Here is a 13,751-nt window from a genome sequence, read left to right on the forward strand (position 1 = left end):
AGTGACAAAGATAGATACATATATAGAAATATATATATATATACATATATATATATATATATTTATGTAGACAGACAGCAGGAAATTGAAATGAATAAGTCACTAACCTGAAGTGGATTTCACTTACAGCTGACACATAACTATTTTATATGTCGCTGAGCTCCTGGCCTTTTATTTATTTCAAGATGGCATTTTTTTTTCTGAACACCGAGCAAGGTCAGAGTAAGTAAAATTCATCTGAGGAATTGGCAGGAAAGAAACAGGGCTGCAAAAAGAAAGCAGAAAAACTATAGTGAGATGCTAAAAGATAGATGCTGTCGATTGAGTGTAATGAATATTTTAGTGAGGTTTTCTCCATTAGAGCCTTTCAACAGTGTATTTCTATATAAAAAGAGGAGGGAAACTAAGAAATAAAAACACAAACAACTAAAAAATACATTTTTCCTTTTTCTTGAACCATGGCGGTCCACATCAGGAGTTTAGAAACTGGCTTTGGCTAGCCGCTCTGCCATTTCAGTGATGACTGGGTGATCGCCTCCTCCCTGCCCCCTCCCCCGTGTTATCTCGCTCAAAGCAGTGCCATCCCTCCATTGTAATAATGCCGCTTCCCAGCAGCCCTTGGAATGACCTTTCTTTAATTAACTGCATCTTGATGAGCAGATCTACATAGAATGTGAAGGTTAATTAATGAAGTATCACTGCTTAGTCTTAAAACCATCACCTAGCGGATGACAGCCAGCCCACCACTCTCAATTTTACCCCCGATCTCATTAGCGATGTAAGGCCAATGGACAGCTCGGCTCTGGCCAGTGGATCTCAAATAAATTGTATCAAAGATGGGCCCTTTGATATCCTTCATATGGCTACGTAAGACCATATTCTGACTCTACACTTTGAATAATATATGAGAAATACTCACAAATACACACTCACATTCTTGCATCACATAATGTGTTCATGTTTTTCTCTGAGGTATGAATCTAGTCAGCAAACGCATAAATAATTCAAATGAAGGTAAAATAATATTTCAATTAAGATCCATGTAATCTGTTTCCTGCAAACAAATACATGATGGATGGTGATGGATAATTCTTGTATTATTGCACAGTTTCATCTTGATAAGCTTTCGGTTTCTGTGTGATTTCATTTCAGGGCACATTTCAGCGTTGCTTATCGTCGCAATTTGGAAAGAAGATCCACATTAGCGAATGTTGCCCGACGACTAAGTGTCTAAAGCTGGTAAAAGATGGGACGATGATGACTCGGGGTCTACGGTTACAGCGAATTTCCCAAAACTGGCTGCACTCACACAGCTTTTTGTCTATCCATATCCATCTATCACGCGGGAGGATGAGGTGAGCTATCGCCCACGTATGCTGAGCACTCCGAGCGCAGACACTAGGTGGACATGCAAGACTATCCATCACCGTGGAAGCTTGGTTTTGTTGCCGTTGATTACAAGATTTCCCTCCTGGGTATCACCGTCCAGGAAAGCCACCTGGGCTCACTTACCTCCCAACTTGCCCTGGACATTGGAAAAATGACCCGAAAGTATCCAAGATAAGAGAAGTTTTCTGACCCCTTTCATTCCGAATAAAAGCCTCATTCAAAAGGTGATGATTTCATTCATTCATTGCACCCAATCAAATGGTGCACATTATCCTGCTGTGAACATTATCCTGTTTCTTTCCGTGTAACGCTGTTGTCTATTTAGATGCACATGCAAATCTCCATCAGGAGAACTGCTACTGTCTCTGTATGAAAATTCCTCCTGAAAACAGAGAAAAATGATTGAAGCTCCCTCTGTAACCTTGTTCCAGCCCTAAAGTCAAAGCATTAATGCATGACTTGGCGTCGGGTAGCATAAGAAGCACAAAACAGCTTCCACAAAACAGCAGAGTTTGACAGGTGCGTGTTTATCCTTTTTATCCAATATCTGCAGGATAAAGAATAAAATATGATAAATATACTCAGGCCATCTGGATACGGCTAAACAAGCAAAGCTACCAGTCTCTATTTGTGTCTGTTAGCACTACAAAGTTATTGATTCTCACCATTTACCACTACAACCCTTTGACAGCAGACACAAGCTCATATGTTAAAACTGGCATGGCTGACTTCATGACAAGCTAACAAAGAGTGATAACCCCCTGGTGTCTTGTTGCTGTCTGTGGTTTTATGGAACACAAAAACAAAAGAATAACATATAAGCAGAAATCTCTCCACTGCTTTTATATCCGTGCCTAATCTGTATACTGAATGACAATGATTTCCAACCCTCATTTACGGATCGAGTCATGAAGAAAGACAGAGTGAAATCCCATTTTGTTGCCCTTAAATTGTTAAGATTTTGCCAGAGTAAACTTGATCCCTAATTGGTGTAGCTTTTTGCTACCAGTGATATAGTGTCACACCGTCACTGATGACTGTCAGGTAAACTTTCTATATAGAAGTATTTCTCCGTTGAAGCGTCTATCTGATTTCCCTTTCAGCACCTCGAATGACACCCCGCTAAAAGCTGGCACAATACGCTTCCCGCACACAACGCTGTCACCAAAGACAACTTGGGAGAAGCGAGTGTTTTGAGAGTTTGAAACAAAATAGCTGGTGCAGCATTTCCCCATTTCCGTCTGAAATCCTTGACACCAGAGGATTTACAGTGAAGTGAAGTGAGGTGGGTGCTGTATGGAACGAGCTGTGGGGGCTGCGTTAGCCGGGGTGGGGGTGGGGGGTGGGGGTCCGCACTACATTCGTGCTGACAGGGATCCTCCCTGTAGCGCATGCTTTTTTTCCATTAGTTCCTTACTCACTCTCTTGCCCTCCAGACCCACAGAGTGAGGAAGATTTAAGTGGCCAGTCAAGAGAAATCCCCAAGGTTTGGCAGGTGTGAGGTCTGGCTTCATTATCTACAGACACCTCTGTCCAATTATGAGCCTTGCTCCCTCTGTGACGATGATGATGCTGTGTGTGTGTGCACGTGCGTATGTGTGTGTGGAGGGCATGAATAAGCCGCCCTCATTGTTATCTGTCTAACTATCAAGATTCTCTCTTCCATTGTGACATCATTGACAAGTTCTCACAAAAAAAATGTATGCGCGCACTCATACTCACATATCACAACCACGGACACGCGCGCGCACAGCATGCACATGCCTTTTGTTTAGATTTAGCTCCATAGATCGGCCTAAACCTGAAATATTCGGCCCATGGCCTCATTTCCTCCTCTGCTCTACTTGGAAGAAGAAAGCAACACCTGAAAACTACTCGTGCGCTCACAGTAACGGTCACTTCCCACCGAAAAGAATTAGGACTCGCGATAAAGAATAACCAAAGGCCCATAATAAATTACACACAACAATCCTGTGATCAAAAGTCTCACTGGTTTTGATACATCTCCATGGTTTCTCCATTTTGCTGACCCACTGGTTCCAAAATGTCAGCTACTACAAACTGGAGCAGTGCCTTGTAAGCTGCTTCAAACAAGCACAGGGCTCTCTTTCTCTGGACTGCTTTTGGACACCCCCTGCTGACACTAAAGTGAAACACAACCTACAGAACCTTCTTTCCAAAGCAGACTGCACTGATAAACATGACAGAACAGATGACAAAAATATCATCTATTTTAAGAGACGTGCACCTTAAAGATGGAGAGAAGAAACCTAATTATTTATTTGCTACTACGGCCACATTTGCATTAATGCATGCTTCTACGCTAGATCTTAATACTTGACAATACAGACAATTCTAAAGTGTGTGTGTGTGTGTGGGGGGGGGGGGGGGTGTTACATTTTTGTCTTAATTTATATCCCAGCATGTTCCTTCCTTGGGATTGCACACACTCCTCCCAGGGCTATGGCCTGCTATTGTCTATGAAGCCACATGTACCCTCTCCTCTCTGGTTTGCATGCACTCATATGCAGCCCTATCGTCTGCATCACTTGGCAGATACAAAGAGCATAGCACTGATTTGCGTGTGAGCATGTGCGCCTTTTGTGTGTAGCACGGCTGCACTTGCTTGCTGTGCAAATGTGTGTGTTTGTGCGCATGCTTGTGTACAGTGTCTTTTTTTTCTTATATGATAAAGTGGGAGTGTCGGAGGCATCTGACGGTTCCCAGACTTTGGCTCTGTTTTATCTGATGCTGAGATGGCAGCTGTTGACCAAAGGAATTCATACATGTGTGTATAATTTGTCTTATGGCTCAAAACAAACTCGGGACATGGGACATCTTTTAGCCATTCAATTTGACACGACACAAACCAAAGGTCGCCGTGTGTTTTGGTTTCCTGAGTTCAGGACCGTCTAGAAATAGAACGGACAACAAATCTAAACACATTACGCAGTTATTTTCTTGGAACTGTACAAATAACAAATCATTAACATATAAGAACAAATGCGGGTTGAAGCAGGTTGCAGCACAGCTCTGAACTCACCAATTTATTTGCCTCCTCTTAATGATGATAATCTTAGGACTGGCGGCAGCAAATGAGCTTCCCCTGAAAAAAAAAATTGCATGAATTAATAATGAGCAAAATTACTCAAACTCTGCACACCACAACCTGCCGCAGCACGGTGGGCAGTGGGCCCTAAGGTGACAAAGCTGGGTAAATATTTTATGTCTAAACATGATTTTGAGGTCCTGAGTCTTCTGTCTGACAATGCTGCCCTTATCCTTGCAGAACATGGGTAAACCATTAAGCTTAGAGGAGACTTGGAATCCATCGGCAGCTCTTGTCTGGATGCAAGCGAGAGAGATCAGGTTTGCGTGCAGCAGTCGGCTTTTGAGGCTTATGTCTGTGAAGTCAGTCGACGGTGTTCTTTGGGTGCCCTCAGGTGGAAGCCTGGTATAATTGCTGTTGACAACCTACAAGTCATTGTGCAATTAAAGCATCTGCCGCTCCTGTGTGGCAGTGGGCTGTGATGCCTTGTGACAGCTCGTAGCCATTAAGCAACTGTAAGCAGCTGGCGTGCCTCGGTGGGGGAAAATAATGTGACAGAGGCACTCCCCCCTATTGTTGCCCTTGTCTCATTGGGGAAAAGAGGGACATTACATCACTCACCAAATACACGGGTGTCTCAATGAATGGGAAAGGGGCATGTCTACAAATTAGGACTGGCACAGCTGGATGTCCAAATGATAGTTTGTTTCTGAATGCAAAAACTGAAAGTGCTTTTATTGTTTTCTAACAAGAGATGGAAGCCTAGGGAAAACACAATCAAGACTATGCAGTGTGCTCAACCAGGAGCTATTGGAAATTAATCAAATAGTGAACTGATTGATTAGTTCAAGTGAAAACAATGACAACAATTAGATAATTCAAAGTTTATGGATTTTTTTTTCTTTTGGTTTGGGTTTTTGGGGGGGATGTAAAACAACAAATTTTCATTGATTTCAACTTGTTACAAGTTTTTCTTCTTCATATCACTGAAATTTAAGATCTCTGGATCTTAAATTATTTTGAGCAGAAACTGAAACATATAAACTGGGAAAAACTGTGATGAGCACTTCTTGTTACTTTCTGATATTTCAAATCATTAAGTGGAAAAACGATCTGCCCAAATAATAAATGACTACAATTATTATTTGGGAATATTTTCACTACGGTTATTGCAGTGTTTCTGAACTTAACGAAGTGACCAAACTGCTCAATCACACGAGAGAAAGAAGAATCCTAAGCTTCGAGTGTGAAAAGTGAAAAAAACTGATTTACAGTTCTAGATCAAAGTAGGGAGCATTTTGGCCAGTTCTTCACTGCTGGGAGAAGGGCGGGAGGGACATAAGTCTTTTTTTTTTTATTACACCACCACTAAATCATTTGGGTGTCACATGTAAATGTGGTCTTTTGATGTGCATTTAAGTATACTGACTTTGCGAGGGAGGGGGGGATTTATGTGAATGCAATTTGCACACTCTTTAGTCAGATGCAATTATTTATTTAATTAGCTAATTTTCATGTCTCCATGTCTCCTTCTGAGCTGTGTCATCAAATTTCAAACTGCTAAGAAAACAGTACTTTGTTAATAACATCATCAATGCATTTACCATATCACTAACTGAACATTTATGGATTATACGTGAAATCATAAGTCAAATAGGGTGATAATCAACTAGTCACATTCATGTGGGTAGGCTATGAAAGGCCTTGCAAGTCTAAGTGTGTGTGTTCATGTGTCTAGTGTACTTAAATATGTGTGTGTACCTCCTGTCTGTCTCAAGGATTTGCTGTTTCAGCAGGGAAGGAATCAGTCCTATGCCTTTGCCATGCAGGAAAGTCAGCGTAAGGAAATTCCTGAGCTTCACAGTGGCAATCAGGCAGTTAAGGACCTGCCACTGAAAATGGAGCTGTATGTCAGTCACTTTCATGGCTTATTCACACTAGCACAACTGCTCTGGCATAAAAAAAAGAGGCATTCTCATTCACTCACACCAACAACCAAGCAAATTGCCCTTACTTGAAAATGGTAGAGCATGTATATTTAAGTAGCCTACCATCTGAAAGCTTACCTTGCACACGAGCAATACTCTATTAAGTCGCTGCAGGCACCACAGCAAGTGTTAAGGCAATATTCTGCTGCCTAGAGTAAACAATAAAGCTAACTGCTGATTTCCGTGCCTACGTAAGTTAGAATTTGACATTTATATGGCCCAACAAATAGTTTCGACATGCATGTAAAAGCCATCGTTGCCTCTCTTTGTGACATTTCTAATAAGTACTAACCGTTTTGGTGGCTTTCTAGGAACAAAGAAGTAAGCTTATAGCTACTATCCTCTCCAAGTCAACTAATGCAGCTACTCGTTAAACCTTTAAATAATATACTTTCTGTTTTTAAAGAATTTTAAATTTTGAAATCAGATTTAGTTTTGTTTAGCATCTGGAAAGCAGAGCCTGAAGACCTCGAATGGGCCGGGGGCACCAACCACACAATGATGTTGCGTTCAAGTGCTCATAAATACGCAATTTCAGCTTTTAAAATCCCGGTTTGCAAAAGAATTAACACAGTGTTAAATAGATATTGGTTTATTCTAAATAGGACAGTCAAACACTAAGTCAGATAGCTTTATTAATAGTATTATTTATTCACTTATAAGTTGATTTGGGTGATCAGACTTTGTAGTTTGATTTTCCCACGTTTCTCAAAGCAGCATATGACGACACCAGCAAAGCCTTGTGCGGTTGCCGCAAACCCAACGCAGAATGTCGTAAAACGTGGAGTCGGCAGAGAAGTGAAGTGCTAGTTCTATTGATATGCAAACCGTGGTAGATTTCGCAGTTGGAAATAGGTAGTGATGTTTCATTGGCTACTTTTTGACCCCAGTCGGCATGTTTTAAAACTACAATGGACGCAGCGAGGACACAAAAAATGAGCTGATCTCCAGCAAAACCACCTCGAAAATGGCTGCATACACCGCTGAAGGTAAAACAAAACAGTTGCTAAAATTCATAACTGGAAGACAAATCTATGATATCACGATTTAGCTCCAAATTAGTGTAGCTATCTTGTAATCACTTTCACAGATGTACATTATGCAACGTCCTATGAAGTCATTATTTCCTGTTTTGTGTTCTCTGCCATCCGAAGTGGCTGCAGGTCATTCTGTGGTGGTGGAGGTGAGCCCAGATATCCACATCTGTGGCTCCTGCAAAAAGCAGTACAATAATTATAAGGTCTTTCTCGCCCATAAGCAAAATGAATGTTTCCTATCCACACCTGACACCCCAACCACTACTGCCACATCCACTCTCACAGGTAACATACTCCTCTTTCTGCTTTTGCTGTCCATAATTTGAATGAAAAATTGACTTTGCCTGTCAAATTATTTTCAGACTCCAGCACTGAGTTTATTTTTGAGGAGACCTACCAGACCTGTGTTGTGAGAGGTGTCAAAAAGATGACCAAAGCCCCAAAGACACCTTCCAAAAAACTAAAACCTGCCCTCACTTCAAAGAGACACAGCTGCTGTTTCTCAGGTTGGTGCCTCTTGCTGCTGATGAACGCAGATCTCTAACAGGAAGAACTGCACTTCCTGCCACTCGAGCCCCATATCAGTAATATTTCCAGTGCTGTAAAAAGTATTTGCCTCCTTCACTTTCCTGTTCCATATCATCAAACAAACTTTATTAAGTAAAATACAAAGAAAACCCAAGTATATACAAAATACAGTTTTTAAATGCTAATTTCATTTATTATTTATTGGAATAAAAAAAGCTATCCAAAGCTGCCCTGTGTGAAAAGATAATCAAGCAAAGTAATCCATAAATAAAAAAATTACACCCAAGAGTGCATCGATGGAGCATCCAGGAGGTCACAAAAGAACCCATCTAAGGAACTCTAAGCCTTACTTACCTCAGTTAAAGCTAGTGATCATTATTCAACAATAATAAAGAGACTGTGCAAAAATTGACTTTAGGAAAATATTCTGTGGACTGACGAGACAAAAGTTTAACTTTTTGGCAGGTTTGCATCCTGTCACAGCATTTCATAAACAACATCATATCAACAGTCAAACATGGTGGTATTGTGATGGTCTTGGGCTGCTTTACTCCTTCAGGACCTGGATGACTAGCTATAATTCAAAGAACCATGAATTCTGCTCTCTACTACAAAATCAGTTTGGCTTATGCAGCAGGACAATAATCCAGAAAACACATTGGCAGGTTCAAAATTCCATTCCAGTTTTGGAAAGTGCTGTAAAACAGCCACCGCTGACACAAAATGCTGTGCATCAGCAAAAAATTGAAAAGAGAGGCAATAAAGAAGAACTAAAATGTACAAAATGACACAAGTAAAAACAACCATAATAGAGTTTTATAAACGCACCCCCACAAATTTATGGGCACAAAGCATCAACAGAGTGACAAATAGGCAAAAAAAGAAAAAGAAATCGGGAACTTTTTCACAGCACTGTATTTATTTAGTACAGTGTTGATTGGATTTTTCACAAATGCAGAGGCTGCACACAATTTAAGAAAATGTTTGTTTTGGGGTTTTTTTACAATCTACAGGTTGCACTTTCAAGACACAGTATGGCCAAAAAGACATGGAGCGACATCTTAAAACTCACACCGGTACGCTAATGCTTTCAAAATATGTTCTTCAGTTGCAAAACCCCTTCAGAGTAAGGTTTAACCCCAGTTGTTTTTCTGTCTGCCATCCAGGTGAGAAGCCATTTGAATGTGAACTGTGCCACAAACGCTTCAGTCGGCGGGACAAGCTGAACATGCACAGCCGCTCGCACACAGGTGAGAAGCCACACAAATGTAAACACTGTCCCTATGCAGCAGCAGACAGCAGCAGCCTGAAGAAGCACCTGCGTATCCACTATGATGAACGGCCATTCAAATGCCAGATCTGTCCTTACGCCAGCCGCAACTCCAGCCAACTTACCGTGCATCTCCGCTCTCACACAGGTAGGTAGCCAAAAAATCCAAAATTGTCAGCAGCTGTGTGACAGTTGTAGCTTAGAGACTGGTATTAAAACTGGCTTTATTTTGTTCATGTATTTATTTTCTAAGGGGATGCACCTTTTCAGTGCCAACAATGCGATGCAAAGTTCAAAATAAACTCAGACCTGAAGAGGCACATCCGGATTCACTCCGGCGAAAAGCCTTACAAATGTGACTTTTGTGAGTACTGCTGCGCCATGAAAGGAAACCTGAAATCGCACATTCAGATCAAACATGGTACGGAGAACTCCTTTCAGTGCGTGCACTGTGATTTCAAGTGTGCCAACAAGACTGCTCTGCGACAACACTTGAGAGAACACCAACCCACTCAGCCCATTCAGTGTTCCAAGTGCACTTACTCCTGCTCCAGCAAGGGGGCGCTCAAGGTCCACGAGCGGATCCACTCCGAAGACCGCCCTTTCAAATGTGATTTCTGCAACTTTGCCTCTAAGCAGCGCAGCAATCTCGTCATTCACAAGAAGAAGTGTCACTCGGATAAGCTTGAAAAAGGCAGCGGTGGGAAAGGAGGCAGAGGTGGAGGCAAAAATTTAGGCACCGACTCTCCGAAGCCTGTCAGCTCTCGGTATCGAGCCAAACTAGATGCAGCTCGAGCCTTTTGCTGCGACTCGTGTGACGCTTCGTTTGTGAGGGAGGACTCCCTGCGGAGCCACAAAAAGCAGCATCGGGACACTCAGAGTGTGTTGCAACTCCAGCTCTCTACCCCAGCAGAAGCAGTTAACTTGGTTCCCGTTACCATGTCACAAACCAGCTCTGAGCTCGAAGTTCCTATCCCGTGCAACCCAATGCCTCCTTATAGTAATACACAGCTTAAAATCATTGTATCTCACCCGTTAGGCCAGGATAACCCCTTGCTCTCAACTGGTGGGGATGGCCAGAATAAGAGCAACATGGTCTTGCTTAGCCCAGAAAACCAGGACATGGTCGTTAACTCCATGATCCAGCAGGTCAACCTGCTGGCGCCTGTACAACCACTCGGTTCATCCCAAACCACAGAAGCCACTCTTGAACCCCAGACTGTCCTCCTGACTCAACTCAGCACCAACGATGCCAGCAACCCGCTCCACCAGGCCCTGATGCAAACGGCCATAACCGCTCAGGACTCGAGCAGCAGCACACAGACGTTCATCACCACCTGCTCTGAACTGGAGGGGCTCAATGCTTTGATCCAGGAAGGTGGCACAGAGATTACAGTGGTTACGGAAGGAAACTCTGCTTTGGTGACCACAGCACCTCTGCCTGATGTGGACATGTCCAAGCCAGCAGAGACGGTGACGGTTGAGGAGAGTGCCTTACCCTGTGAGGAAAGTGCATTACTGGTGCCAAACATCAGCCTGGGCAGCCAGAATGTGGTCATCCACGGCGTTCCACTTATAGTGTCTCCTCAGCCTCAGCAGAGCACGGTGGATCAGCTCTCCCCTCATGCACTCTATTCCAATTCACACACACTCGAAAGCATCCCACAGTGAACAGCGTTGTGTGTTTCTGAAAGTGAAAAGACAGTAACTGCAGCATAAGCTATTTCTCTGCTGATAGTAACTTGTAGATCTAACGGTAACCACTAAATAGCAAAACTGTTGGCTTTGGAGGTGTAGTTTGTTTAGTCTTCACATTTTAGAATAAAACATCAATTTTAACATTGTTTCATGCACTGTATTTTCAAGTGTCATGTTTGCAGGCATCAAAAATTTAAATTAAGCCATATTTAATTGAAATCAGGTTTAATCTAAAGCAACATCATACAAAAAAATAAAAGAATAATACCGCAAATTAACAAAATGTGAAAGTGACTGAATGTATTTGTATGATGTATTTTTTATGTTTGTCCATTAGGTGGCAGCAGAGTGATGAGAGTATATAATGAAACTTGCTCTGCTTTATGGAGTATTCAGACTGTAAGTGTACTGCTGCCCCGTAGTATTGATTATACATGTTCTGTATGTATAGCTTTTGTTAAAAATAAATATTTTTTTCAAGCCCTCATTCTGAATCTTAAAAAGTAGATGTCAATTGTAGAAAGCATTAGGCTGCATATCAAGGTCTTAGCTTCTAAAAGGCGACTCGCATTCCCGATAGATTTTTCAATAAAGAGCCAGTTTTTTGCTTGCTGCTTTCTATTATTCTTCCTATTTTTACATTCAGACTTAAGCACTTAGTATTTGCACAGAGCGGATGCTGCACCTGAATAGGATTCTCCTGTGTAAACACTTGACCATTGATTTCTTTCTGGTCTCTGAGCACTAATGGCTCTGCTGAAGCAGACTCTTACATTTTCTCGCTCAGCATGGCCACAAACTCAGATGAAGTGGTTTGATGGTTTAAAAAAACATGTTTGCAACTGTAGGTTGAGAGAGTTGGTGTATGTTTTAGACAGGGGACTCTAGCTAGTAAGGATATTACTGTAGTGTGTGCGCTTTAACACTGAACATATATGAAGGATGGCTTTTCTATAATATCCCCATATTACTAATTTTCTTGAGAAATGCTGCACTTTTTTTTTATACCACTGTGTTTCTGTAAGATACGACTGCTACTCACTTGAAGGTTGTCTTTTTGAAAGTGCTAGCCAAGAATTGTTTGATATGAAATGACTGCTGTGTCTGTCAATAAAGGAGCAGGAGACAGCTACCTTAGCATAAACACTGGATATGGAAAACAGCTAGCCTAGCTGGGTAAGAAAGCGTAGTTACTTTTTTTGTGAATTCTGTTTTGAACTGAAAATTTAGGGTGCTAATTTGAGACATCCTTATGAAAGGGTTAGGCGTATTGTTTTAGAGACTTGGGTGTATCCAAACTATGCTAATTGTGTGCTGATTGGTTAGAGTGCTAGCTTTAGCCCACATTTGCTAATAATTGTTTTACGTGTGAATGCAGTATTTGACCTATCAAATTAAAATGCTACACTTATTTTCTGTTCACGCAGGTCCTCAAACAACAAACATGGTAGAAATCTAATCGTTTGAAATATAACCCATTGTATGCGTTTTAGGATAACTTAAAATTTCAACTTCAATTATTTCCAGTGACAGAAAAAAGCTTCCATGGATAACAGTGCTAACTTTTAATAAATATGACGCCACCACCAGATGCCACAGAAACTACTACTACTAAAATCTTATTCGTAGATGGTGGTTACCATGTTTGGTTTTTGTTTGTGTATTTATGTAACTTAAGCAAGCTCTTTAGATTGTTTGCTGTGCCTTTTCTACTGTTTCTCTATTTTCTACCTTGAAATTAAAAGACAGATCAAAATACTCATTTTGCTCCTAAATAGAAGGGAAAATCTGAAGTTAGGTTTTGTTTCTTCTATGATTTGAGCAACATAAAGCCAGCTTATAGTGAAGAATGTACCACAAAGAGAGCAGCATGCAAACACTAAATCTGCATCAGTTCTGCACTTGGGTTGCATTATGAGTGCCTGCACTCAAACTCAGATTTTTTGAACCACTCTGTGTCACCTCTTCTTCAGGTGGAACTAGGGGGGGGGGGGAATCCTGAAATTCCATTATGCATGAAGATGAGTGTTATGTGGGAAAACCACAAAGCACTCTGATGTATCTCTTTGATCTATTATCTAACAGACTTCCAGGCCATAATCCTAAGCACCCTTGAGGAGGACAGACCCTTTCTTTCCCCCTTCTCCTCTTCCACATGTGACGTCATAGCTGGGTTAAGTGCCTTTTCTATGGGTTACAATGTCTTAAGAGCCCTACTTGGGGAGAAGGTTTGAAGAGAGTTGATGTTATATTTATTTATTTTATTCTGTTTACATTTTTTGGAAAAATAGTGAATTGGTTACAGTATAAATCATACCCAATTTGGTCTGTAAGCTTGTTTTCATATTCCAAAGCTAACTAGAGTGCATTCTGTTGGCAAATCCTTAAGCTTTGCTTGCTTTTCTTTTTTTGATAAATGGTAGGATGAGTTTAAAATGAAGCTCTTCATACTCTATAGCACTTCTGTGTTCCTTCCTTCCTGTGTTTGAGATGCCAGCCTTTGAATGGGGGCCATAAATGGCTTCCCAAAAAGCAATTTCCACTCACAGCTGCTTAAAGAAATCGTAACTTGTGATGCATTCCTTCTGGACATAAATAGATCCAGAAAGGACCAGGTGATGGAAAGATGGACAACAACCAGAGCAAGATGACACTTTAGCAAAAAACTGCCGGTGCTCTAAATAGTGTGAAAATGTCACAAGGTAGTAAAATAAACCTAAATGAATTGAGTTTGTTCATTTCTGTCATCAGAGGTAGCTATAAATCAGCCAGGGTCCAAACAGTTTTTCATT

General features: G+C 41.3%; 1 protein-coding gene across 2 annotated transcripts; it reads left to right on the forward strand.

Annotated features, from left to right (window-relative positions):
• The first annotated feature begins 7,166 nt into the window (after positions 1–7,166).
• zfp64 (zinc finger protein 64 homolog (mouse)) lies at positions 7,167–11,569 on the forward strand. 2 transcript variants are annotated; one of them, XM_084917641.1, is made up of 6 exons: positions 7,168–7,415; positions 7,581–7,748; positions 7,826–7,969; positions 9,005–9,067; positions 9,158–9,409; positions 9,515–11,569. In XM_084917641.1, the coding sequence occupies exons 1-6, from the start codon at positions 7,394–7,396 to the stop codon at positions 10,930–10,932; spliced, it is 2,067 nt and encodes a 688-aa protein (XP_084773767.1). In that variant the 5' UTR covers positions 7,168–7,393; the 3' UTR covers positions 10,933–11,569. The 2 variants fall into 2 exon arrangements, with proteins under 2 accessions (XP_084773768.1, XP_084773767.1); XM_084917642.1 differs by lacking the exon at positions 9,005–9,067 and having other exon boundaries at positions 7,167–7,415.
• The last annotated feature ends 2,182 nt before the right edge of the window (positions 11,570–13,751 follow it).

This window comes from Perissodus microlepis, chromosome 20, assembly GCF_051167445.1.
Source record: "Perissodus microlepis isolate ML-2025 ecotype Zambia chromosome 20, ASM5116744v1, whole genome shotgun sequence".
Classification (NCBI taxonomy): Eukaryota; Metazoa; Chordata; class Actinopteri; order Cichliformes; family Cichlidae; genus Perissodus; species Perissodus microlepis.

What these genes read in the sequence shown, in the direction of transcription:
- zfp64 (XM_084917641.1), top strand. Translation starts at nt 7,394, where the DNA reads ATGGCTGCATACACCGCTGAAG. An exon ending in GGCTGCATACACCGCTGAAG is followed by an intron (nt 7,416 to 7,580) that starts GTAAAACAAAAC and finishes TGCCATCCGAAG; the next exon opens with TGGCTGCAGGTCATTCTGTG. An exon ending in ACATCTTAAAACTCACACCG is followed by an intron (nt 9,068 to 9,157) that starts GTACGCTAATGC and finishes TCTGCCATCCAG; the next exon opens with GTGAGAAGCCATTTGAATGT.